This window comes from Bos javanicus, chromosome 21, assembly GCF_032452875.1.
Source record: "Bos javanicus breed banteng chromosome 21, ARS-OSU_banteng_1.0, whole genome shotgun sequence".
Lineage (NCBI taxonomy): Eukaryota > Metazoa > Chordata > Mammalia > Artiodactyla > Bovidae > Bos > Bos javanicus.
The window spans coordinates 13588375-13615067 of NC_083888.1; the positions used below are offsets into that span (position 1 = coordinate 13588375).

The following is a 26693-nucleotide window of genomic DNA, read 5'->3' on the forward strand; positions in this document are numbered from 1 at the left end:
AGACCAGGTTCCAGGGCCAGCCAGGGCCCTGACCTGAGCAGGAGGCAGTGGAGTGGAGGCTGTGGGTGATCCTTGGGTTCCCGGGGAGGAAGCAGGGAAGGTGCTGGCTTTCTTCCAGGCCCCTTCCAGCCCTGCCGCGTGATCTTTAGCCTCTGACCCCACGGGGATTGTATGTGTCCCCCTCCAAGACTGTTGGCAGGGACTCTGATCTAGGTAGTGCCCACTCGTCCCAGGCACCGCCCATCCACCTCGTCAGTCTCCAGCAGGCTCTGAGGCTGGTGCTGCCCCCACTTCACAGATGTGGAAACAGGCCAAGCCCCTCCCCACAAGTGCTAGGAGGGGACAGAGCGGGACCTCAGGCCAGACCCCTGCCCAGCACCGCGCACGAGCAGCGTCTCCTTCAGATTTCTCCACTTTCGCCCCAGTCCCAGGTGACAGCATCGCAAACGTTCTCCAGAAACTTGAGAGCTTCGAGCTCAGCCCCACCACCACCACCCTACCCAGATGGAGGCGGAGAGCAGGGCCCTGGACCCTGGGCGCAGGGAGGGCGGGAGAGCACCCTCTGCTGCCACCTGGGGGGCGGGCAGGGCTGCCATCCCCCCCAATCCCCATCGCTCCCCGTGGCTGAAGGCACCCGGATGAGCAGGGATGAGCATATGAGAGCTGCCTGCCGTGGCCACTCCGCGTTGGCAACTGGGCTCCCTGCTGGGCTTGCTCCTTGCTGCCCCCAGCCCAAACCAAGTTCCCAGCGCACACCCCAGACCTGTGCATGTGGCGGTGGAAGGGGTGGGGAGTAATGGCCCCTCTGAGGCTGTGACTGTTGACAAGAAAAGAACCCGCTCTGGCCCCAGAGGGCCTGGCGGAAATGCAGATTTCAGGACCAGGGGGCCAGTGGGGTCAGAGCCCCCTGGTGGGCACAGGGACATCTGAGGAGCGCCCTCTGAGCAGATCCCCGAGCATCTGAGGGACTCCCTTTGTGGGGGCACCTTAAGGGGGATTTCAGTCATGGGTTCCAGACACACCAGAGAGCTCTGAGACACGGCTCTGAGCCTGGTTTTCAAGGCTGTGGAGATAGCAGGACAGCCCCCCACTACTGCACGTTTGGGGGGGATGGAGCCACACATGATGGGAGTGAGGAGTGCCCCCCGACATGTCCCACACCATCTGAGTGCAGGCGGGCCCTGCCCTAGGCACCTTCCTGACCCCAGCCTTCAAGTCCCTGCCCGCTGCTGGCTGCACCCTGAGAAACAGACCCTGGGAACCCGAGTGTGGATGCAATGCCACAGAGCATGTGGGCCTCCTGGTGGGTGGGGGCCTCTCAGCACCGCAGGCGCAGTCACCCTGAAGCCCACGGAGGGGGAGTGTGCCCGAGAACCACCCAGCGGCCGCTGGGGGGAATCAGGAAAGCACCAAGTTTATCTGAAGCCTTGGCGCTGCTGAGGGCCCAGGCCCTCAGGACCCTTAGGCCCTTCAGGTGTGCGACTGTGCGCGCTCAGTCGGGTCCAACTCTGTATGACCCCGTGGACTGTAGCCCCCCAGGCTCTTCTGTCCATGGGATTCTCCAGGCAAGAGCACTGGAGTGGGTTCCCATGCCCTCCTCTGGGGGATCTTCCCAAACCAGGGATCGAACCCACGTCGCTTGTGTCTGCTGCATTGGGAGGAGGGTTCTTTACCTAAAGGGCCGAATTCAATTCCTGCTTCTTCCTCACAGTGGAACCTCAGGCAAGAAAGCCAGCCTCCCTGAGCCTGGCTCTGCTCCTCTAGGAGATGGGGTGCTGTAGTGCCTGCCCACAGGGCTGCCTGGGACCTTGAATGATGTGGGACCTGCGGGGCCCAAGCCACCAAGCCTGGGACACAGTCAGTTGACTGGGACTTCTGTCTCTGCCACCCCAGCTGAGCTCTGTAGGAGAGCTGAGGCCAACGCAGGCCTGCGTGTGCTGCAGCAGTTTGGCTGTAAAGGGACAGGCACTGTCTTTCATGTCCTTTGAGCATGGTAAGGGCCAGAGGGGGGCCCAGGGCTGGTGGGCAGCAGACGGAGCCACAGCAGCCACCATGCAACTCGAGGCTCAGTCCTGCCGGAATGGTTTCCTCTGAGATGCCTTTTCCAGAATTCTGAGAAGGCAGCAGGGCAGGGCAGCTCACCTGCTTCAGAATTACTGAGGCTACCGGAGTGAACATCGCGCAGACCAGAGGTGGAGGGTTGGGGGCTGCATCAGCCAGTTCCTCTGACCTGTGTTCCTCCACGTGGCTTGTTCTGCACAATCCCCTCCACACCCAGCCCTCCGCCTCGAGAGTCTCCTTTACCGTCTCCCACGCAGGCCCTGGTAGCATCTGCAGCCCACAGGGAGGTTGGGCCCTTGGGCCTCTTCCACAGGTTGGAGAATCATGAAGATGGCAGGCCCAGAGAATCTTCTCACAACCTTTTTTTTTTTTTTAACTGATGACTGTCCTGGGTCTTCCTTGTTTGCACTGGCTTCTGTAGTTGCGGAGAGCAGGGGCTACTCTCTTGCTGGCAGTACACGGGCTTCGCATTGCAGTGGCTCTTGTTGCAGAGCACAGGCCTGGAGCACGCAGGCTCAGTAGATGGGGCGCACACTCTTAGTTGCATGTGGAATCTTCCTGGACCAGGGATCAAACCCGTGTCCCTGCGCTGGCAGGAGGATTCTTATCCACTGCACCACCAGGGACATCCCTTCTAGACGCCTTTTAAAGGAGCCCTGGGCCAGGAACATGTCTTTCAGAGAGGGCAGCCACACGGGGGTCTCCCTGGCCGGCAGCTGTTCACGGCCCTCACCACCTATCGTTTACCAGGTCCGCTTCTTTTGGTCGGCAGGCTTCTTCAACTTAAAATGGGAAATCTGTAGCTCTCCTGTCAAATCTATTTTATTTTTCCCAATACATATTTAAGTAAATATGTAACTTCTCAAGTTGAAAGAAGACTGCTCACCCAGATACCACCTGAAATGGCCTTGTTTACCAGCAGTGTGACAAACACAGGTCACGTTAGAGGAAAAGCCTGGATTTTAGGACGAGGATCTTGTTTCCCAGCTGTGTGACTTAGGCAGGCCACATCTGCTCCAGGAGCATGGTGTCTGCTCCTGCAGAGGTGAGCGAGCGCCTCAAAATAGGTTGTCCAGGTATGGGGCTGGGCGGCAGCCTATACAGTGCTTTTGGAAGCCTGCCCCCGTGGACTTCTGTCCCTGCTTTTAATCCCCGCTTGATTGTATAGGTAAAAAGCCAGTTGTTGAGTGGTTCAGTCATGTCCAACTCTTTGTGACCCCATAGACTGCAGCATGCCAGGCTTCATCTCCTGGAGTTTGTTCAGACTCATGTCCGTCAAGTCAGTGATGCCATCCAACCATCTCATCCTCTGTCGCCCCCTTCTCTTCCTCAGCTCAATCTTTCCTAGGATCAGGGTCTTTTCCAATGAGTCGGGTCTTCACATCAGGTAGCCAGTATAAGACAGTAAATAGACTTTTCCAAGGTTAAGAGCCAGATTAGCGGCCCAGGCAGGCGTGGCTGGAGCCAGAGCCCCCCTTCTCCTCTGCTGACTGGGCTGCAATGCCAAATGCTGGGCCTCCTAGCTGGTCTGCTGGCCCCATAGCCCCTGGAAGTCAATGTAGAGGCTTCCCTCCTGCTGCCACGTGTAGTCTCCACGAGCTCTACAGAAGAACCCAGGAGGCTGGGTGGGAAAGGGCAGCGTCCGTGTGTGGGGGGTGCAAGATTCAGGTGTGTTAAAGTCACAGTTCTCAGGCATGAGGTGGAGCGGTGGTAAAGACTCCGCCTGCCAATGTCAGAGCTGCAGGTTCAATCCCTGGGTGGGGAAGATCCCCTGGAGGAGGAGACGACAACCCACTCCAGTCTTCTTGCTGGAAAATTCCATGGACAAGGGGCCTGGCGGGCTACCGTCCATGGCATTGCAAAGAGTCAGGTACAGCTTAGTGACAACAATAAAATTGTCACTAAGGTCTCAGAGCTTGTGAGTGACCTTGGGGGAAAAAAGCATGAACTGGAGCACGTCCAAGGTTATCACTCTTAGTTGCTTCCCAGAGCAGGATAATGGTGTGCAGAGCTACAGAACTGAGGGGGAAGCTGCCCTTAGTCTGTGGAGGAAGCCGGGGAACCAGGGCTAGTAGAATAATCACAGTGGCCAACATTCATTGAGTCTCTGCTCTGTGCACCATGCAGGGGTAAGTCCTTTAGCACTTTGAGCAACCTTATAGGGTAGATACTATTATTACCCCACATTCTAGATAGATATAATGAGGCAGGCAGCCTTCCCAAGTGGCTCAGTGGGGAAGATCTCCTGGAGAAGAGAATGGCTACCCACTCCAGTATTCTTGCCGAGGAAATCCCATGGACAGAAGACCCTGGTGGGCTGTAGAGTCCTTGGGGTCACAAAAAGTCGGACAGGACTGAGCACCCACTGAGGCACAGAGAAGCTAAGTGATTCGTGCAAGGTTCACAGCGGCAGAGATCAGAACACATACTGAATAGTGGGGCTTCATTCCCCGCCAGGTTGCTGTTGGTGTGAATGTGTCAAAAGGCACAGGGTGGGCGGAAAGCTTGGGGGGCTGGGCTGGAATAGGGAAAATAGGGGCATGCTCCACCAACCCTTTAAGCCTGCGGAGGGCTGACCACCCAGGGTCGTTAAGGAAGGTAGGCAGGGCCGATCTTGCACGGGACCACCTACCACCTGCGGGACCTGGGAAGAGGCCGCCTTCCTCCCTTGCACGTGCCGCCGCCCTGGCCTGTTGCGGGGGTTCCGGAGGCCCGGGCTCACCATTTCCAACCTGAAGACAACCCCCTCTTCCCGTCCCTGCAGCCTCCTCCTCGTGCAAAATCCTCAAGTGCAACTCTGAGTTCTGGAGCGCCACGGCGGGCAGCCACGCGCCGGCCGCAGACGACGCCCCCGAGTTCTGCGCGGCACTGCGCACCTACGCCCTGTGCACGCGGCGGACCGCGCGCACCTGCCGGGGAGACCTGGCCTACCACTCGGCAGTCCATGGCATCGAGGACCTCATGAGCCAGCACAACTGCTCCAAGGATGGCCCCACGTCGCAGCCACACCTGCGCACGCTGCCGCCGCCCGGGGACAGCCAGGAGCGCTCGGACAGCCCGGAGATCTGCCACTACGAGAAAAGCTTCCACAACCGCGCGGCTGCCCCCAACTACACGCACTGCGGCCTCTTCGGGGACCCGCACCTCCGGACTTTCACAGACCGTTTCCAGACCTGCAAGGTGCAGGGCGCCTGGCCCCTCATCGACAATAATTACCTGAATGTGCAGGTCACCAACACACCGGTGCTGCCCGGCTCGGCGGCCACTGCCACCAGCAAGGTATGGGGGAAGCTGGGGGGCCGGGGCGTGGGGGGGGGGCGGGGTGTCACAGCACCAGGTCCTAGGATCAGGAGGGCCCAGATTTTCCCCCACCAGACCCAGACGCCTCCTGCACCCAACATTTTCTTATTGTCAGTCAATGAGCTGAATATTTAGGCAGGAATTTTCTGGTAGCTCAGCTGGTAAAGAATCTGCCTACAGTGCAGGAGACCCGAGTTTGATTCCTGGGTGATCCCCTGGAGAAGGGATAAGCTACCCATTCCAGTATTCTTGGCCTTCCCTGGTGGCTCAGACAGTAAAGAATCTGCCTGGAATGCTGGAGACCTTTCCTTCGATCCCTGGGTTGGGAAGATCCCCTGGAGGAGGGCATGGCAACCCACTCCAGTATTCTTGCTTGGAAAATCACATGGACAGAGGAGCCTGGCGAGCTACGGTCCATGGGGTCACAAAGAGTCAGACACAACTGAGCAGCTAAGCACAGCACAGCACAGCAAACCACCCTGGAGGGCTTCCCTGGTGGCCCAGTGGTCAAGAATCCACCAGCCAATGCAGGAGACATGGGATCGTTCCCTGGGTTGGGCAGATACCCTGGAGAAGGAAATGGCTACCCACTCCAGTATTCTTGCCTGGAGAATTTCATGGACAGAGGAGCCTGGCGAGTTACAGTTGATGGGGTCACAAAGAGTCAGAAACAGTTTAGTGGCTAAACAACAAAACACCCTGGAACCACCTTTGCCCTTTGCCTAGAGTGGGATGTTTCTTTAACTGCCAGCCACCATCCACTAGGGGGGTCTTTGAAAGCAACACTCTAGGGTCACAAGCTAGCACATAGGCATAGAGTTGTTGGGGGGGGGGGGGTGGGCGGGCAGAGTAGAACAAGATAGCAAAACCTAGCCTGCCTTATGGAGAAGGGAATGGCAACCCATTCCAGTGTTCTTGCCTGGAGAATCCCAGGGACTGGGGAGCCTGGTGGGCTGCATAGTCCAGTCTATGGGGTTGCATAGAGTCGGACACGACTGAAGCGACTTGGCAGCAGCAGCCTGCCTTAAAGGCAGTTTGTGAATGCTTTGTCAGTGGGAGAGTAAACATTTAGGAAATTTAGCTTCTGTTGTTCATGTGCATGCACATTGGCTATAGACGTAAGATGGATTTTTTCCCTGCGGTTAATAATCCGGAAAATTTAGAAACACTCCCAGAGCATTCAGTTTCAAACTTTTGGAGTATTCTTCTCTTGCCTCAAACTGTATTTTGGTAGAAGCCCAGTGTCAAATCCTGATAAAGAGGAGCCTCTATGCAGGTATGTTTCTGCCGTCGTCATCACTGCACTTTCTGTCCAGTAGGGGTCAAACCCCACCCCAGACAAGTGGGCCTGACAGCCTCCTGGAGGTGACGGCCCTACCCAGGGATTCCCATTGCGGCTGCATGTTTACAAACTAAGCAGACTTTAGAGGATAGTGGTTCTGGAGCCCCCAAGCCAGTCTGACACCAGATATCTGGGTGGAGATCAGATGTGTTGTTTAAAGCTCCCAGTGATTCTGGGGCATGAAGGGCATTAAAGATGCTGGCTGGAGGACGGGGCTGCAGCGTGCTGCCGGGGGCATCGGGAAGAGGGAACAAGTGAGGATTAGGCATCAGCCCACTGGGCACCCCAGGGGCCACCCAGGCAGCCTCCCCAGACGGGGGACCTCCATTTGACACATCCGGAACTGAGGCTTCAAGAGGGAAAGCGGCCTCCCCACCCAAGTGCGTTCGGCTGGAAACCGCGCTAGGATTTCACCCGGGCCAGGGGACTCCAGAGCCCCGCAGGTCCTCGCTGTCAGGAGAGGCGGTTCCCACCTGGAAGCCCCCGAGGCCGCCAAAAGCCAGTCGTCTTCTGATCCAGGGAGGCTTCAGTGTTTGGGTGGCAAGACCCGAGTGCTGCTCTCAGAGCCCCACCCAGAGGCAGCCCCGATGTGGCCGGGGCCCAGGCCATGGGACATTCCAGTCCCCTCCAGACTCTCCCCCCGTTTGCAGGGAGGGTCTCCCATGATCTCACACTCAGACTTAGCCAGAGGACATGGTCTCAAGTCCAGGAGGCCCAGGGTGATCTGAGCCCAGGCGACACGGACACCTCTGCCTCCCCAGGGCATGGCCCTCAGAGTCCCCAGGGCTTCCGATCTGGCAGTGGGTCTGTTTTGCCAAGAAGAGCACGTTGCAGGGCAGTGTGTGGAGCAGCGCCAGGCTGGCCCACAAGGGTGTTTCTGTTTCTTCTCACCCCTCCACACCCCGGGGTAAGACACCAAGGTGACCTGGCCGCCAGGAAAATTCCTGCCACCTCCCTCTGCGCCGGTGGCCCCCGCCTGCCCACAGGGATCTCTCCGGGGACCAGCTGCTGGGTAGAAAACAAGCAGGCCACGGCCCCCGTGGGTGCTCTTACAAGCCTCTGGCCCCGGGGCCATGAAGCCTGGTGGGTGGCCTCACCTCTTCCCCAGCCCAGCCCTCTGCAGACCAAGGGGGGCCCCGAGGCAAGGTCCCGGCTGCGCTCTCTGCGGCCCCTTCCCCTACCCGCCTTTCTCCCAGGAGCCAAGATAAATGAGTGTCGGGAGCCTGAGGCTGTGGCTTCTAAATCCAGCAGCAAACATGCCGTGGAGGGGGACCCCGCCTCCCCGTCCCGTCCTGGCAGGGAGCAGAGGGAGGCTCCCGAGGGTGTGAGAGGGCTCTGGGCCTCGGGGGACCTGACCCAGCGTGGCGTGGGGATCAGGGGTGATAACAGACCTGGGCGGGGTTGTGCTCAGTGACCAGCAAGGCGGGGCTGCTGGCACCTTAGACTGGGGGGGATGAGGTAGAGAAAGAGCCTTTAGATCACGTATCAGGGAGTCCTACAGGCCAGGGCGAGGTGCCTGGCTGTAGAACGCCTCGATGCCACCCTGGGCTCTCTGTGGACACTCGGTGGGACCCTTAGCTCAGCGGTGGTTCATTCCTTCATTCATTCCTTCTTGCGTTCCATTCATTCATTCATCTGGCCCACACGCTTCAGATGCTCGCTCTGTGGCCGGCTTACTGCTGGGCACCGTGGTCGGCAGAGCTGCCTAAGCAGACTCGGGAGCACCTCCCTTCCTCTTGCAGCGTGGAGCCTGCAGATGGGCCTGGCACTCTGCCGCAGAGCCCCCTAATGAAGGCAGCCCCTTTCTGCCATGACCCAGGGTCACCTCCGTCTTCCTGGCGGGAGAAGCACTTGAGCAGCACCCTCTCTGATCTCCCTGTCAGCCAGAAGGCAGCGCGAGCGCTGCTGGAGGCTGAACGGCCACAGGCTCCCAGTCTGTGGCCAAGCCCCTCCCGGGCCGCAGGGCCAGGTGTGCCCAGGCGAGAGACACCAGTGGCTGCTTTCCAGCGCTCTCGGCCTGCCTCGGCCTGTTCTCCTGTGGGCCTTCAGTCCTCAGGTGTGTTTGTTTCTCCGCCGATTCAGAAAACATCAGCCAGACAGCTCTTTTGTGCCAGCCTCTGTGTTCTGCGACGCCTCGCGCCCAGCAGCCCCTGGGTTAATGGTGGACAGCGAGATCAGCCCTGAGGGTGCTCGAGACGGGGGGCTGGGGCAGCGGGATGCTGAGGGTCTCGGGGTCGGGGCGTCAGGTGGCTCCACCCGGAGCCCTGGGGAAGGCCTCCTGCCTGTCCTGGCCCTGAGCTTACCCCCGAAGCAGGCGGAGTACGGGCTTATCCCCAAGGTAGTGGAGCCCCGGCATCACGATCCCCAATTCCCAGGTGGTGCTAGTGGTAAGGTATCCGCCTGCCCAAGCAGGAGTCATAGGAGACGTGGGTTCGATCCCTGGGTCAGGAAGACCCACTCCAGTGTTCTTGCCTGGAAAATCCCCATGGACAGAGGAGCCTGGAAGGCCACAGCCCGTGGGGTCTCGTGGAGTTGGACACGACTGAAGTGCCCTAGCACGCACACACTCCCCAGCCACGGTACCTCACCCAGGAGCTGCTCAGCCCTGCTCGGCCCGCCCCTGCCCCGTTCTCGTGGAGAGTCCGGATCTTGAGTTTTCCAGCCCAGGCTGACAGTTCAGCTTCCTCTTCCCTTGGGGCCTGCCTCCCGTTCCTGCCCACCCGCCTGCGCTGCTTTTTTCTTTCCTGCCGTGCTGGGGGCACCCCATTTTGAGCCTCAGGGAGGAGAGGAACTCGGGTCTCCGTGCCCCCGCCCCGTGCAGGCTCCCCGGAGCACCCGCATTCCCAGCATCTGTCACCCGCTTGGCCCGTGACATTACGCCCCGCCCCCGCAGTGTGGGCCCGTGAGGACCGGGGTCGTGGACTGCCTCCTCCCGCGTGTGGACACAGCCCCCAGCCCCAGGTCTGGCCCCACAGGTCGCTTGATGACACGGGGCTCCGCCCGCCGCCCGGTGGGGGGGGGGCGCGGGCCCCCAGGGAGCGGGGCGTGCGCTGTGGGAGCGGCAGCCGCGCCCGTGGCCGTGTTGGCAGCCGGCCGCCCCGCTTTCGACAGGCCCCCTTCATGCTGTTACTTGTGGTTGAGTCCCAGGCCCCGGTGCCAAGAGGAGGCGAGCAGCCTGTCAGCCTTCCAGCAGACTGTCTCCGCGAGCGACGGTGGGGAGAGTGAAACCAGCCTTTCCTGTTCCAGGGAGGCCGATGGCAGCGGGAAGGCTGGCCCGCTCCCGCCCGCGGCCTCCGTGTGTCTGTGTGGCCCTGCGCACCGCACAGGGAATGGACCCCCGGGCCCCGCGGCCCACGCCCCCTCCCACCCCCGGGGCAGGACCACCCACTGCCCAGACCACCCTGGCTGCTCCCCTCCACCGCCCCCCGCAGGCAGGCGGCCTCCGCATGGGGTGAAAGCCTTAGATGGAGGTGAGGCAGCCAGAGATGGGTCCCCGTGCAGGTCTGGGTGGTGGGGGAGTGGCCGCGCCGTGGGCTTGCCCGAGGCGCAGGGCCTGGGCAGAGTGGTGGGGCTGCAGCCCTCCTGGACATCCCTCAGTGAACCAGAGGACCGCCTCCCCAGACCAGCTATGACCTCCCGGGGGGGATGAGGAGATAGAACCCCCGGGCCCAGGGACCTAGGCACGCGGGCCCCCCACCCCCACCGCCCGATGTCGCCCTCTGTGGCTCGGGCAGCGCCTCCAGCCTCAGCTTCCGAGCACCAGCCCCTGCTTGCGTCCTGTGAGGACCACACGGTGCGCCCCCTTCACACGGTGCTCCCAGTTCCCACCCTCCTCATCATCCGCCGGGCCCCGCAGCCCCAGCGCCTCCGCCCCTAGATGGCTAGGGCCCATGAAAAGGCTTGCCTTCCTTTTAGAGCCCGAAGGAGAAAACCAGTGTGAGCCAGCCTGGACTATATTAGTCTTTACAGCCATGCAGTCACAAGAGGTGGTTTTTTAATGTTTCTTTTTTTATATTCATTTATTGGTTTGGCTGCACTGGATCTTTGTCTTTGCACGTGGGATATTTGATCTTTGTTGCCGCATGGGGGATCTCATTCCCTGACCAGGAATCGAATCTGGGCCCCCTCTGCGTTGGGAGTGTGAAGTGATAGCCACTGGGCCACCGGGGAAGTCCCTAATTTTTACCATTTCTGATGGAGGCAGGGATACAGGAAGGCCCAGGGGCCTGGAGTTCCCCCAAAGTCATACTGTAGTCAGCCTCTCTCAGACATCCTCACATTTCTCAGGAACAGGGTGAGAAGGGCCGGGGTCTTGTCTGTGTTCCCCCCGAGGGCCCTCATCCGCCGCTGGTCACCCCTGGGCTTTACACTACGTGAGGGGACCTGCAGAACAGTGGCAAAACGCAGCCGGGGACGCCTCCGTGGGCTCTCGCTCTTTCTGCCCTGTTGGTTTGCTCAGCCCAGAACCTTCTGTAGCTGCTAGTCTTCCCCCTCCAGTCCTTGGGGCTCTCCGCCCCTGCTCCCAAGGCCCCCAGCTGGGGCCAGCTCCCCTCGGGCTCCAGGCTGTGCCCCTGGCCCCCCCAGAACTGTAGGCAGACGGGCCCCAGCCTGTGCCCACCACACACCTGCGGTCCTGGCTGCCCCTCCCCGACCCTCCTGCCCTCGCTGCCCCATTGCCGCCGCTCTGGGTTTTCTCTTTGGTGTCCAGCAGGTCTGGGCCCTTGCTCCGTTGCACGCTCACCCTTAGGCCAGACACTCCTCTAGTGCGTTGCTACATTGCCCTGGGCAGGGAGAGGGGTACAGACCACCATCATGGCCTTCAGCCACCACGCCGCCCCCGGGGCCCAGGCAGAGAATTCCGCCAAGGCCAACCTCATGCAGCGTCAGCAGTGCCCTGCCCTTTGCCGAAGCCCCTTGGGCCTGCAGACATCACGAGGAGGCGGGGTGCCCCAGCTGGTGAGGCTCTTCTTCTCCAGGCTTAGTGGGGGTGACAGGGCAAGGCCTGAGAATGAGGGCCCGGGGGCCCTGCAGAGGTTGGGGGTGGGCTTTTAGCCAGGGACCCACAAGGCCTGGGCACCGTCTTACCCCCATCACCCCTCCTCCCTGCCTGGCTTCAGGCTGCGAGTCCAGGTTCCAGCTGCCCTTGGTCCGGGTGGTGCCATGGCTGTCAAGGCACCCAGAGCCACCAGTGGTAAAACAGCATGCCCCTGGCAACAGGAACAGGCATGGGGGGCTTCCAGCTTCACTCATGTCTCTGCCCCCCACAGTCTTCCTAGTTACATCAGGAAGGAAAGCATAGCCACGCGTCTCACCCTTGATGATGGGGAGACAGGTCACTCCGTGGGCTGCTTGTCTCTTGTCCTTCTCCCAGGCCGCCCACACTATGACTGTTTTGGCCAGAAATGTCCGGTGGCTGCAAACCAAGAGCCCAGTCCCAGCTCTGCCTCCTGCTGGCTGTGTGACCTTGGGGCCAGTCACTTTACTGTCTGAACCGAAACGTCCTCATCTGTAAATCGGGGGTATTGTCCCCTCCCCTGCAGCACCATACGGGCGTGTTAGTAATAAATGCAGCGAGTGAGCCTGTGTTTGTGTTCTTAGGAGGAGAGTTCCTGATGGAGCTTCTTGGCCTTCTGCTGCTTCTGCTTCTCCAGCAGCTCAGCGCAGCCCCTGCCCCGGCTGCAGGCTCAGCAGAAATGGGCCTCCCTGCTCCCCTGGCCAGAGCTGCCCTTTCTGCAGGGAGCACCCGTCTCCCTTCTGCTGACCAGCACCTCCCTCCCCCACCGCTTCCTCCTGCTCGCCAAGGCCGGGCTGGGAGACCCCTCGGGCCAGCCCTGCCGCCGTGGCCTCTGCTGGCCTCTGCCTCGTGGACCTCGCCTGCTTGTTCTTTCTGTGCACAGCAGTCTCCTTTGTTCTAGCTGCTGTGTTGTTCAGCCCGGGGCTCACCGTCCTTTGGTTGTGGACTGTATCAGTTTCCTGTCACTGCTGTGACAAGTACCACAAACTAAGTGATTCAGACAGAAATTGAGCCCCTTATACTCCTGAAGGCGAAAAGTCTGAAACGAGTCTTTAAAAAGCTCAAGATGGGGACTTCTCGGACTCTGTGCTCATAATGCAGAGGGCACAGGTTCGATCCCTGATCAGGGAACTAGATCCCACATGCCAGAACTGAGAGCTGGCTCAGCCTAAATAAATAAATAAAATAGCCTAAATTAAAGAAAACAAAAAAAGCTCAATGTGTTGGCCAGGCCAGTCCTTCTGGGGTCTCTGGGGAGAGTCCATTCATTGCTTCTTCCAGGCCTCTGCTGGTTGCCGGCATCCTTCAACTTAGGGCCAGGTCCCTTGAGTCTCTGCCTCCGTAGAAATACCACCTTCTCTTCTACGGTCAGATTTCCTGCCTCTGTCTTACAAGGACACGTGTGATTACGCTTAGGGTCCATCAGGATCATTTCTCCATCTCAGTGTCCTTAACCTAATCCCACCAGTAAAATCCCATCTGCCATTGCTGTTGTGGTCCAGTCGCCAACTGTTTGCGAACCCATGGACTGCAGCGCACCAGGCCTTCCTGTCCCTTCCTGTCTCCTGGAGTTTGCCCAAGTTCATGTCTGTTGCATCGGTGATGCCATCCAACCATCTCATCCTCTGTCGCCCCCTTCTCCTGCCTTCAGTCTTCCCCAGCATCAGGATCTTTTCCAGTGTGTCAGCTGTTCCCATCACGTGGCCAAAGTATTGGAATTTTAACAGGTTCCAAGGTTTAGGGCATGGTATCTTAGAGGCTGTTATTCAACCTACCATAGTGGATAAAGACCTTTTATTTTTAATTAGCCCTGCTTGTCGTTTTATGATTCTCCTCTGCATATAGTAAATGAGCTGCTTTTCTATTTAGAAAAGTAGTTTCTAAAGTTCCCTTTATAAATAATAAAATTAAGCAAATTGTCTTAAAGAAAAATATTAAATGCATAATAGCACAGGTCTCACCGAACAGGGACCAAAACAGGGAAGGGACAGTCCAGAGCGTCCTGGGGCCTCCGGCCTTCCGTCTGCTCCGTGCAGAGCGTCATGATGAGTCCAGGGCTGGGCCTCGTCCCCCTGCAGTCACCAGCACCATCTCAGGCCTCTCTGTCTCTGTACCCTCTGGCCCACAGCTCACCATCATCTTCAAGAACTTCCAGGAGTGTGTGGACCAGAAGGTGTACCAGGCTGAGATGGACGAGCTGCCGGCCGCCTTCGCAGACGGCTCCAAGAACGGTGGGGACAAGCACGGGGCCAGCAGCCTGAAAATCACCGAGAAGGTGTCGGGCCAGCACGTGGAGATCCAGGCCAAGTACATCGGCACCACCATCGTGGTGCGCCAGGTGGGGCGCTACCTGACGTTCGCCGTGCGCATGCCCGAAGAGGTGGTCAACGCCGTGGAGGACCGCGACAGCCAGGGCCTCTACCTCTGCCTGCGGGGCTGCCCCCTCAACCAGCAGATCGACTTCCAGGCCTTCCGAGCCGGCGCGGCCGAGGGCCCTGGCGCCCCCCAGCCGCCGGCCGCCAGCCCTGCGCCCCCAGCCCCGGACACCTTCCCTTACGAGACGGCCGTGGCCAAGTGCAAAGAGAAGCTGCCCGTGGAGGACCTGTACTACCAGGCCTGCGTCTTCGACCTGCTCACCACGGGGGACGTGAACTTCACACTGGCCGCCTACTATGCCCTGGAGGACGTCAAGATGCTTCACTCCAACAAGGACAAGCTGCACCTGTACGCGAGGACTCGGGAGCCGCCAGGCCGGGCGGGGGCCGCCCCTGGGCCACCCCCGGCCCCCTGGCCCCTCCTCGGCACCCTCCTGCTCCTGGCCTTGCTCCCCGCGCTCCTGGGGGCCGCCTAGGACAGACCGCGGGGGCGGCCCCTCACTGCACGGGGTCTGGTGGCTTCCTGCTGGCCCCGTGGGCCCCACGGGGGACAGTTACGTCCCCGCCGCCTTGGGCTGCCTGCTGGCGAGGGCTGGGGGCATGGGATGTCCCCTCTCTGCCCCCCCGGGGGACCCGCTACTGGGGGTGCTGGTGACGGGTGCTGTGACGTGTGTGACCTCCAGCTGTGCAGAGAACAAGCTGCCCCCCCCCCCGCCCCCGTCTCCGCGCGCCCCACCGTGTGAATGTGCAGATCAGAGCCCCAGCCCCCACGCGAAGCCCCCACCCCACGCCAGAGACCCTGGACAGGGCAGCATGTCAAGCTGCTCCCACCCCTGCGATGCACTGAGAGAGGCCCAGCTGACTGCTGCACACGTGCCCCCCGGGGCCGCCTGCGCCCACGCACGCACACACACTCTACACACTCGCACACACGGAGCCGGGGGCGGGGGCGGGGGCGGGCCCAGGCTGGACCCCTGAGCAGGGCATCCCTTCCTGCTGGGCCTTTAGGACACGCCCCAGGGCGCTGCTTGGCGTCTGTAGAAAACTGGGGGAATCCTTTGGCCAAAACGTTGCACCCTCCCCATGCTCCCCATGCCTTCCTGCCCGTGGCCTCCCTGTGAGCCCAGCAGAGACCACCAGGCGCCCCCCAACTGGGCACGGGTTCAGGCCCCCGTGACCGGGCCCCCTGCGCTCTGAGCAATGACCTGCTCTGGCCCCTTACTCCCACCACCCGTCCTTCCGTCCCCCTTCCCGTCTACCGTCCTTAGGAAGTCGAACCTTTGTTTTTAAATTGTCTGGTCCTCCCCAGCAGGTGGTAAGATCCAGTGGGCAGGGAATCTGGGGCTGCAGGCTGTGGACCGGGGACCCGGCGGAGAGGGCTAGCTGGCCTGCCCTCATCCTCTGCTTTCTCCTCGCTTGCCCCCACCCCCAGAGCCCTGCTCCCCACTCTGCCCACCCACACATCTGCCTTCCGGGGCGAGGAGCGGGAAGATATCTCAACCCTTAGCATCGGTGGCAGGGTCCCCTCTGGCTCGGACTTCCTTTTAAGCCCCGCGGCCACACGGAGACTTCCCCACTATACGTCAGCCAGGCTGTCCATCCGAGGACCCCAGACCACTCCCGCCTCCGCTGCTGTTTCAGAGACCCCCCAGAGGCCGCCGCGGGCTGGGCTCCGCCCCCAAAGGCGTGGCCGTGCCCCCGAGGGCCCCCTTCCGCAAGCCCTGCACCCCCCATCACTGTCCCCCCGCCGGCCGCCTTCTGCTGACCCCGGGGACCTCTCATACACTGGCCCAGGAGGCTGCGGACTGGTCCCCGCCTCCCACTCCAAGAGGTCCCCTCGGAGCCCTGCCAAGCCGCGGGCTGGGCGGGCGGTCGACGGGAGTGTGGCCCCGGCCCCTCCCTGCTGGTTTTTAGATGGTCCCTATGTTGGAAGTAAAAAGTGAAGCACTTTATTTTGGTTGTTTGATCACGTTCTGCTTGGAAGTGGGGGCCCCTCACTGTGTCCCGCATCTGCGACCTGTGTGGAGTGTCACCGCGTGTACATACTGTAAATTATTTATTAATGGCTAAATGCAAGTAAAGTTTGGGGGTTTTTTTGTTTTGTTATTTTCTTTTGGACTGTGTGTCAGAGTTTGTTTTCTGAATGGACGTTGGTTCCTTCGGGGATGGTGGGTGTCCGTGGTGGGTAGCATATGGGTGTGTGTGAGAGAGCTGAGTGTTGTGAATGCCTGCAGAAGAGGAATCAATTAAACAACCAAAGCCCCCTAATTCTCTGAAATTACTTTCCTTGCTATGAGCTGTCTTTGGGGCTTGAGGGGTCCAGGTTCCCTTGCAAAGCTGGCATCATCCCCAAAACAGATGACTATGTGCTGGAGGAACGTGGAGGGCCGTTGGGCTGAGGTAGGGTGGGCTGGCCTGAGATCCAGGAGGAGTCATCTCAGCTTCTCCCATCAGTGTGAGACCCAGGAGTGGGGACTAGCTGCCTCCGGTCCAGAGGTGCCCCCTCACCTGCAGCCCAGGTAATGGCTGACGGCACTGCCAAGGGCCCATCGGTGAGCAGAGGATCAGAGCCTGCCGGGGCCAGCTTCTCTACTGGCTGTGTGCACATTGCATCCAGGGACGTCCCTGGGCTTCGCAGTTGGCTCTCTGGTAGAGAACCTGCCTCCCAGTGCAGGAGACACAGGTTCAATCCCCAGGTCGGACCATCCCCTGGAGGAGGGCATGGCAACCCTCTCCAGTATTCTTACCTGGAGAATCCCACGGACAGAGGAGCCTGGCGGGCTATGGTCCGTGGGGTCGCACAGAGTGACATGACTGAAGCAGCCAAGCACAGCGCAGCACAGGGACTTCCCTGGTGGTCCAGACTTCACCTCCCAGTGTGGGGAGTGCAGGTTTGATCCCTAGTTGGGAGCTAAAATCCCAAAAAACATAAAACATCATAAAAGACATACAGCATCACCAAAAAACATAGAAGCAATATTGTAGCAAAATCAACAAAGATTTTTTAAATGATCCCTATCAGAAAAAAAAATTATTAAAAAACACATAGTCTCATCCCAATTTAAAGCTATCCAGTGAATCAGATGTGTATATGGGCGTGTAAAATGCACGCCCATTTTACAGACTCCAAAAAGAGGCTCAGGGAGATGGACTGGCCCAGAGTTCCTTAGCAAGGGCAGGGCCAACATGTACACCGAGGTGTGTTTTGCCCCCCCAAATCCCTGCCAGTCCGTTATACCAAAGGCCAGGTGGCAGACGAGCTGCACTGTGACGCCAGGCCACGTCCCAGCCTTTCCACTTTGCCAGCTCCGTGACTTTGGACCAGTCACTAACCGCTCTGAGCCTCCATCAACTCCCTTAGAAAGTGGGGGGTGCCCATCCCCTAGGGTTGTTTGACGATTTAGCAAGTACGTTCCTGTGAGGCACCAAGGACAGGGCCTGGCACAGCGCATGCCTGGCGTTGGTGCCGCTGCTGCCCTAAGGCCAGAGGGGGCGAGTGAGATGGTGGGGGACGGGAGGGGAGCGGGCCGCAGAGCCCTGGAAGCGCGGGAGCGAGGTCAACCAAGACAGTGCGCCTGCACACCACCCCAAAGCTGAAGTAGAAGGGGAGCTCTTTCTAAGCCTCGTGCTTATTTAAGCAGGCTCCCAGAGAGAACCAAGGGCCTCCCAGGTGGCGCTAATGGTAAAAAACCCTCCTACCAAAGCAAGAGACTTAAGAGAGGTGGGTTCCATAGGGTCCGTGGGGTCACAAAGTGTCGGACATGACTGAAGCGACTTAGCACACACATTACTGGGCTTGGTGGTGGGGCTTCCCCAGTGGTTCAGCGGTAAAGAATTCACCTGCAGTGCAGAAGCCACAGGAGATGCGGGTTCAACCCCTGGGTTGAGAAGATCCCCTGGAGGAGGGCACGGCAACCCTCTCCAGTATTCTTGCCTGGAGAATCCCATGGACAGAAGAACCTGGCCGGCTACAGTCCACGGGGCCGCAGAGTCAGACAAGACTAAAGCGATTTAGCACACGCACACCAGAGAGAACCAGGAGTCTGGGCTTTGGGAGGAAGAACCAGCTTAGAAGGGACACAAAAAAGCTGGGACATCCCACACACGCCTTACCCAGTTACCCAGCCGCCCAAATTGATAGGCTGCTCACCCTCACTAGAAACTGGAATGAAATGAACACTAATGGTGGGGGGGGGGGGGGCGGGGAGGGAGTACCACCAAGAGCTGTTGGCAGTCGGCCAGCGCAGAAGAACAGATTATTAAGAAGCCGGGGCACACAGGAGAGAGGGAAAAAAAAAATCAGGAAAAAAAAATCAGGCCATCAGATGAAAAGGCTACGGCGGTCGCCAGATAAGAGGCTTGGTTTGGAACGTGTTCAGGACCTTAAACTCTACCAGCTGGAATTCCTTCCAAGTACCATGCCACTCGCTGCCCTCCTGAACACGGAAATTTGCACTTCATCGTGAATATGGAACACTGAGTCGTGAGTTAAATGATTCCCAAGAAGCGGCTTCCTCTGGCTCCGCAGGCTGGGTTTGGAGCAGAGACACTCCAAGGCCCTGCGCCTGGAGGTAAATGCATTAGCAGACAGAGCTCGGGCCCTCTCCTTGCCCCATCCCCACTCACCGGGAACTTGGACATCTTGGCAAGGCAGACTTCCTAAGGATGGAAGACAGGAGAGAAAGGGCCGTTAAACACAAAGGAGCATGGGTTGTTCATAACGAAGAGGGCAGATTCTGGGAGGAAAAGCAGTGGAGCCAGGCCAGAGGGGTCTCATCAGAGTCAGGCCAGCGTGCAGGGTTGGGGCGGGCTGGCACAGAGCAGGGGTGGCCCTGGTCCCGGGCGGCCGGCCGGCTTGGCATCTAGATTGGCTCTGCCCGTCGCTGACTGTGTGGTCTCCCTTGCATTTTTTGAACCTTGGATTCCTTATTTGTAAAATGGAATTATGAGTACCTACCTCCCAAGGCCATTACAGAAATCCAATGAGCTAACATTCATAAATCGCCTCGCACACGGGTCCCGGCGCCCTGGCAGAACAGAGAGGCCGCCAGACACGGCCCTCATCCTGCCTTTGCCGTTGCGCGTGTCCCCTGATTGACTGGGTTCCATGATCATGGGTGCTGGGGGATGCGACAGAGACCAAACACTCTACCTTATGTTCTCCTTGGTGAGACGGGTCTCTAACCAGGCAGTTCGTAACCAGTAGCCATGCTGTACTGGGCTTCCCTTATGACTGACAGTAAAGAATCTGCTTGAAATGCAAGAGATCAGGGTTCCATCTCTGGGTCAGGAAGATCCCCTGGAGAAGGCACCGGGTGCCCACTCTAAGAGTCTTGCCTGGAGAATTCCCTGGACAGAAGAGCCTGGCGGGCTACAGTCCATGGGGCCTCAGAGCTGTCTGAGTAATCTAACACTTTCATTTTTTTCTTTTTTTCAGCCATGTCTCACTATATGTTCATCCATCAGTCATGCCTGACTCTTCGCGACCCCATGTACTATAGCTCCCCAGGCTATTTAAAAAAATGGTCTCAGAAGGATGGGCTTAATTAAGAAACTGTATGGGCCAGCAGGTGTGCAAGGCATGATGTGTGGAGGCAGGCATGTCCCCCAGCGTCACTCCAGCCTCACCCAGAGTCGTGCTGGAAAGCCTCATGGATTCTTCTGCATTTGAACTCACTTCTGTCCCCTTCGTCCCTCCCTCCCACAGGAATCAGAGCCCTCCCCAGGCCACCCCCTGTAGCCAAAGCAAAGGAGTCTGGCCAAGCAGATCTGCCTGGGGAAGTACACACCCGAATCGTCTGCTGGAAACAGGCTGGGGCCTGGGTCTCAAGTTCACTCCAGGCTCCTCTTGCACACAAGCCCAGTGTCAGCATCAGCTGTCTCTGGGGCTGGGGCACTTTATGAATGTGGGTGAGCTGGCTCGGGCTAAGGGGGACCCCCTGAAGGCGATTGGAAGTTGGTAGAGAAGCAGTCCGCAGCTCGTCGGAAAGGAAACAGAAACAGAGTTTGGCTGACTGGACCAGGCCCACCCGGCCCAGGGCCAGGCCCTCAGCTCAGGGCAGGGCTTGTGCCTTGGGTTTGGTGGGCCCGGATGGCAGCTGGCATGTGGACATCTGGACAGAGAGTCCCCAGCCCTGTCCCCTCCTGACTGTGTGATAGGTGACCTGGGATGGCTCCCAGCCTCGGCACCCTCACCTGTAAGGGAAGATGACTGTATGTCCTCTGCAGACAAAATGCCAACCTCTGCACCTGCCCTGAACTCACAATTGCTGTGACCATTTTCACAAGAGCCCTAGAAAGCAGATGCCATCTGGTTTCCAGGTAAATCCCATGCCACCCACCTGCCCCTCCCTTGAGGATCCCCAAAGCAGGGGTGGCGTCAAGCCAAGGTTCTGGTTGCTCTGGGGCTGGCAGGGAATGGGGCCAGACCCTCACCTGCAGGCTGGGCACATAGAGGGATGTCGATGGGCCCTGGAGAGAACAAGGAAGGCAAAGAGGGTCCCCCAGATCTGAAGTCTTCGAGCCTTGGGATCAAAGGCACCTGTGGATCCTCGGCGGGGTCACCACCGTCCAGGGGCGGTCATCAGCACCCCCAGCTGGGGGACAGTCTTGTTGCAGCTGCCAATGCAGACCCCACTCCCAAACGCATGGAGCCTGGAGCCCCCCACCCTGCCCCAGCCAGGGCCACCTGCCGCATGCCAGGTACCCTGCCGACTGTCTTATCCAAGGACTGGAGGGTCACCAAGGAGCCCCGTCCAGCTGCCTCCTTCCTGAGGCTCAGGTGACTGGACTCCTGGGCTCCATCAGATGGGCCTGGTGAGCAGGCAGCCCTCAAGTCAAGGCTGGGGAGTCTGAACCCCCAGGGTCAATGCCATGGCCCTCAGGACAGGGCAGCCCCAACATCAGCCTCCTTGAGTTGATGCATCCTTCCCAGGTGGGAGGAGGTGGGCGGTAGATCCCTCCAGGAAGTGCCCAGGCCCCTCCCTCTGGAGGGGGTGTCTAACCTTCCCTTCTCTCCTGTCTGCACAGACCCTGGTAGGCGTGTCCCCTGCATGTCTGCTCCGGGACACTTCATTTAGTCCACACGCATTCAGTGAGACCCTATGACGTGTCTGGGGCTGAGCCCTCTGTTGGGGACACAGCAGGGATCCCAGGCCACCCACCTGGGACAGATCACAGAGGATGGAACTGCAAGGAGGAGATGAGAACTGCCGGGGGAAACGGCCCAGCGCTGGTCCTCACATTGCTTCCCTTGTTCTCTGGCCTTGAGCCAGCCACATGCTGGCCCCGAGCCCCCATCTCTAGTCCTGGGGAAGGACCCGGACAGGGTCTCAGGGCCATCAGGAGGATAAGACAATACCCGTCGGAGGCACTTGAGTGACAGTCAGAGAAGTCACTGGATGGGCAGGAACCAGCTCTGCCTTTAGAGGCAGGAGCAGCTGGAATGGAATCTGAGCGCCACCACTTCTCTTTGTGATCTCGGGTGAATCACTCCAAGTCTCTGGGCCTCCGGATCCCCAGCTGGAAAATGGGGGAAAATCCGACCTCGTGGCAATTTCATGAGGACTAAAGGAGAAAGCAGAATAAAGCAACAGGCCCAAAGTCTGGCACCCGGTAACCACCATCTGTAGACGGGGGCGTCTGCCCACACGCCTGTAGCTCAGGTGGCTTCATTCACTCACAAGTCAAGGTCACGACCAGCTCGGGGCTCCCAGACACACATGACATCCAGATGCTTTCTAGGGGCTAATATTTCCCCGGGCCCCTCCAGGGCTGAAGTTCATTTGATAATTTATGAGGTAGGGATAGAATCTTTATAATTATAGCTTCTCTCAACTATAAAATCAAGACACATTTATTAATTAAGCCCAAACAAAACTACAAGACCAATAAAACACAATGGGATAGCATTAATTTAAGCAATGGGTGATGTTTTGCAGAGGCTAAGTGGGCCCTCCCCATGTGATGGAGGCCGGAGGCAGGCCGCCTGGGCCAAGGTCTTGCCAGCTTGGCTGCCCATCATCCGCCCCCCGCTCCCCCCACCTTTGACTCTGCAGACCCTAGGAAGCTTGTCATGGGCGTGAGTCCCCTCGACCACCAGAGAGCCAGCGTGGATCTTTCAGCTCCAATACACCCCTCAAGTCCCAGGTTCTTTTCTCCTTCCAGCCCTTCTTAATGACTGAAAAGATGTTCATCGAAACGGAAACATAAAGGAATTTAAATTCTTCTAGAGATCTCAAAGTCTTCCCTGGTGGCTCAGTGGTAAAGAATCTGCCGGCAATGCAGGAGCCGTGGGTTTGATCCCTGGGTTAGGAAGATTCCCTGGAGGTGAGCATGGCAACCCACTCCGGTTTTCTTGTCTGGAGAATCCCATGGACAGAGGAGCCTGGCGGGTTTCAGTCCATAGTGTCGCAAAGAGTCGGACGCGATGGAAGTGACTTAGCACGCAGAGATCTCAAAGGACTACCCTCCCTGTATCTGTAGGCCCCAACTCGGGAAACACTGAACTAGGACCCAGCAGGACAGGAATTGGCTAATCTGATTCCCACCTGCATCCGCTGTCCCAGGACTCAGGGAGTGAAGCGGCATTGGCTCTGTGCAGGGGATAGAGTGATCCAGGACAGGGTTCAGAGGAGGAGGCAGGAAGGCTCTGAGCAGGGGGCTGGGGCCACAGGGGCCTAGAGCAGTGTGGGAAGAGGTGGCCCCCAAAGGAGACAGGAAGGCCCACGGAGCCTTCATCTCCAGCCTCCCCTGGGGTATGGAGGGCAGAGAGTGGGCTGGACCTCACAACAGGTCACCAGACCCAGGCCGCCCCGAGGAGCCAGCCGCATTGGTGATGGCTCACCCTGCAGGATGCTTAACCCGGCTGGGCATTGTTCCCCATCAAACGGGTAACCCTGGTCCCCACCCTGCAGAGGTTAACACTGGGCCCAGGTCATGGCAATCGGGAGCAGCCTGATCTGAAGTTAGGTGGTCTCACCAGCACCCAAACTCTCAGCCGGGCTGCTTTGAGGGCCCTGGGTCTCCTTCCCGCTCCGTAGGCCCTCCTGTGTGAGCCCATGGAGCTCCCCTCCCTGTTGTGGCCACTACCCTAGACCTCGCTGCCTCTTCACTCTCTTGCCTGGCACAGGGAGCCTGGGGCCAGGACCTGGGTGCCTCCCTCCTGGGCTAAGGCAGCCGGCGGACTGTGAACCCATGTGCCTGCCCAGCATAGCCAGTCCAGGAGCTATGATGGGAGGATGCTTAGCAAATTGCTGGTACTTAATACTCCCCGCCTTGGTGGCTAAGACGGTAAAGAATCTGCTGGCAGTGGGAGAGACCCAGGTTCGATACCTGGGCCTGGAAGATCCCCTGGAGGAGGGCATGGCAATCCACTCCAGTAGTGTTGCCTGGAGAATCCCATGGACAGAGGAGCCTGGCGGGCTACAGTCTATGGGGTTGCAAAGAGTTGGACATGGCTGAGCAACTAAGGCAGCTTACCAATCTTTCCCCCAGGCCTTTATCGCCTCATTACCCTTCCAGTTATTTCCCTGGACCTTCTTAAAAATCCAGCAAATGAAGAGCTAATGGGCCGCAGGCCAGGCAGCCTCGGGGAAGTTGTTCCACCACCCAGAACTGGCTTCTGTCTGCCTTAAATGTCCCCCTGGTCCAGGCGGCCTGCCGACTGGGACCTGAACTCTGGTCTGACCCCCAGCCCGCTCATCCTCCAGGGAAGGGGGCACCCCAGGCCTCCTCTCCCGGGATTCCCTGTCTGGGCACTGCACAAGAAAGAGCTCCAAGCCTCACACCCACAGGGCCCTTGCAGAATCGGGGCTCAGGACTGGAAGCCAAAGAGACCTGGGCCCTGCTGGGAGCCCCGCTTCTCAGCAGGGGTGTCAGCAGTGACAACGTGGGGGCAATGGATTACCCTGGGGGCTCTGCCAACGTCTGTGGGCACAGGGAAGGGACAGATAGGAACGGGACAGCAAGTCAGAGAAGGCAGTGGAGAAAACCAAGCTCCAACTGCCTCTTGGGGAGAAATAGGATTCGTCAGGCACCAGGAGGTGAGTGATGTGAAAGCCGCTCAGTCGTGTCGGACTCTTTGCGACCCCCTGGACGGTAGTCCATGGGATTCTCCAGGCCAGAATACTGGAGTGGGTAGCTATTCCCTTCTCCAGGGGATCTTCCCAAGCCAGGGATCGCACCCGGGTCTCCCGCATTGCAGGTGGATTCTTTACCAGCTGAACCACAAGGGAGGAAGGGGAAAACAGTGGCTGGAAGCCAATCTGCTGATATCTGAGGCTGCGGGGGCAAAGGTCTGCCTTTGGCTGGAAGGTTTAGGCTGGCTGCAGCCGGGGGGACTCGGGAGACCAACATGAGCCTGGAGAGCTGGTCAGGTCGTGCAGGGCCTCGTACCCCATCCAGCGAGCTTAGAGCTAAGGAGAGGGTCACAGGGAGCCGCAGAGGGATGCCTGGGCCTCGGGGCTCAGGGCGGCGCCGCCCGCCGCCGCGTGTGGCTGGGAGGGAGGAGAGGCTGGCGCTGGCTGAGCCCATGCGTCCCCGCAGGGTGGCGGGAGGTGGCCATCGAGCGGGGCCGCCGGACCACCCCGGGGGCAGAGAGCCTGCGCGGCTGGCCTGAGGCCCGCCCGAGAATGGGCCGTGGCGGGGCACGGCTGGTGGGGGCCGGCAAGGCCGCGCCTCCCTGCAGCCGGCACCTTCCTCTCTCCCCACCCCGCCACACGCCCGCAGGGACAGGGCGCCTCCAGGTCTCTGGCTCGGGTGCGGGCTCACAGCCCCGGGGACCGACCCCCTTCCCATCCCGGGTAGCTCATTGCCGGGGCGGCGCGGCCGGCCGTTTCTAGTGGGAATCTGCTGCCCTCTGCAGGACGGTTCTAGAACCGCGTCACTAGGCCCCTCCAGCAGAGACCCGGTGCTGATCCCCAAAGCCAAGGCGGACCCCACCCAGCTGGCCCGGCCAAGAGCGGTCGCCAGGTGCGGTTCCCCGCAGCCTCAGCTCAGTTCGGTCGCTCAGTCTTGTCCGACTCTTTGCGACCCCATGGACTGCAGCACGCCAGGCCTCCCTGTTCATCACCAACTCCCAGAGTTCACTCAAACTCACGTCCATAGAGTCAGTGATGCCATCCAGCCATCTCATCCTCTGTCATCCCCTTCTCCTCCTGCCCCCAATCCCTCCCAGCATCAGAGTCTTTTCCAATGAGTCAACTCTTCTCAAGAGGTGGCCAAAGTACTGGACTTTCAGCTTCAGCATCATTCCTTCCAAAGAACACTCAGGACTGATCTCCTTTAGAATGGACTGGTTGGATCTCCTTGCAGTCCAAGGGACTCTCAAGAGTCTTCTCCAACAGCACAGTTCAAAAGCATCAATTCCTTTGGCGCTCAGCTTTCTTCACAGTCCAACTCTCACATCCATACATGACCACTGGAAAAACCATAGCCTTGACTAGATGAACCTTTGTTGGCAAAGTAATGTCTCTGCTTTTCAATATGCTATCTAGGTTGGTCATAACTTTTCTTCCAAGAAATAGGTGTCTTTTAATTTCATGGCTGCAGTCACCATCTGCAGTGATTTTGGAGCCCCCCAAAATAAAGTCTGACACTGTTTCCACTGTTTCCCCATCTATTTCAGAGCTTACTCAAACTCATGTCCACCGAGTCGGTGATGCCATCCAACCATCTCATCCTCTGTCATCCCCTTCTCCTCCTGGTCTCAATCTTTCCGAGCATCATGGTCTTTTCTAATTAGTCAGCGTTTCTTATCAGGTGGCCAAAGTATTGGAGCTTCAGCTTCAGCATCAGTCCTTCCAATGAATATTCAGGACTGACTTCCTTCAGGATGGACTGGTTGGATCTCTTTGCATCCAAGGGACCCTGGAGCCTCAGGACGTGCCAACATGCCCCTTTGATAATATCCACAGATGCCAAGAGACCCCGCAGGGACCTCACGCAGGTCACCACAGCCTGGCCGGAGGCTCTCACATAGTTTGTGTTTGAGGCTTGGAGAGGTGGCAAACTGACCCAAGAACGCCAGCTGGTTAAAAGCCAAGTGTGCCCACCTCCCAGACCCATGCCTCCCTGGGTCGGCCCTCACGCCGTCTCGGGCCCCCGTCTCTCTCCCTGGCATGTATGTGACGTCTCGTCCTCCTCCTGAATGCTTGTCCAGGGCGTGCCCCCCGCCCCAATCCCCAGCTAGGAAATCGGCTGGAAGAGGGCAGGGTCACAGAGCCTAGCACAGAGCCCGGTTCAGGGGAGCACCTCACTCTCATGATTTCGTCCCAGCTCTGTCTCCCCACCGGTCTGGGAGCCTTGAAGGAGCCGCCCTCTGTCTCCGTGTTTACCTGGCTCCAGTCCCCATGGGCCTTCCTCCTGTGTTTAATCTCCTCCGGAGCAGAGCAGGCTTTGTTGGGGCCCCCCTGCAGGGCTCTCAGGACAGGCGGCTCCCATTGTCAGGTCGGCTCCAGGGTGAGGGCCATTACGTTCTAGGTCCCCCCAACCCTCCCTCCTAGACCCACACCCCCCATCCCCCCAGCCCAGAACTGATGGATGCTGACTGTTCTGCGTGGTCCTCAGGGCTTGCAAACCTCTCTCTTTTCCATGGCCAGAG

At 59.1% G+C, this 26693-nt stretch overlaps 1 protein-coding gene across 1 annotated transcript in view; it reads left to right on the forward strand.

Annotated features, from left to right (window-relative positions):
• Positions 1–16203, forward strand: part of RGMA (repulsive guidance molecule BMP co-receptor a) — a 49942-nt gene extending 33739 nt beyond the window's left edge. The window contains exons 3-4 of the mRNA XM_061394296.1: positions 4826–5340; positions 13846–16203. Coding sequence (XP_061250280.1) covers positions 4826–5340; positions 13846–14568 — 1238 coding nt within the window. The 3' untranslated portion in view covers positions 14569–16203. The remainder of the gene's footprint in view (positions 1–4825; positions 5341–13845) is intronic.
• The last annotated feature ends 10490 nt before the right edge of the window (positions 16204–26693 follow it).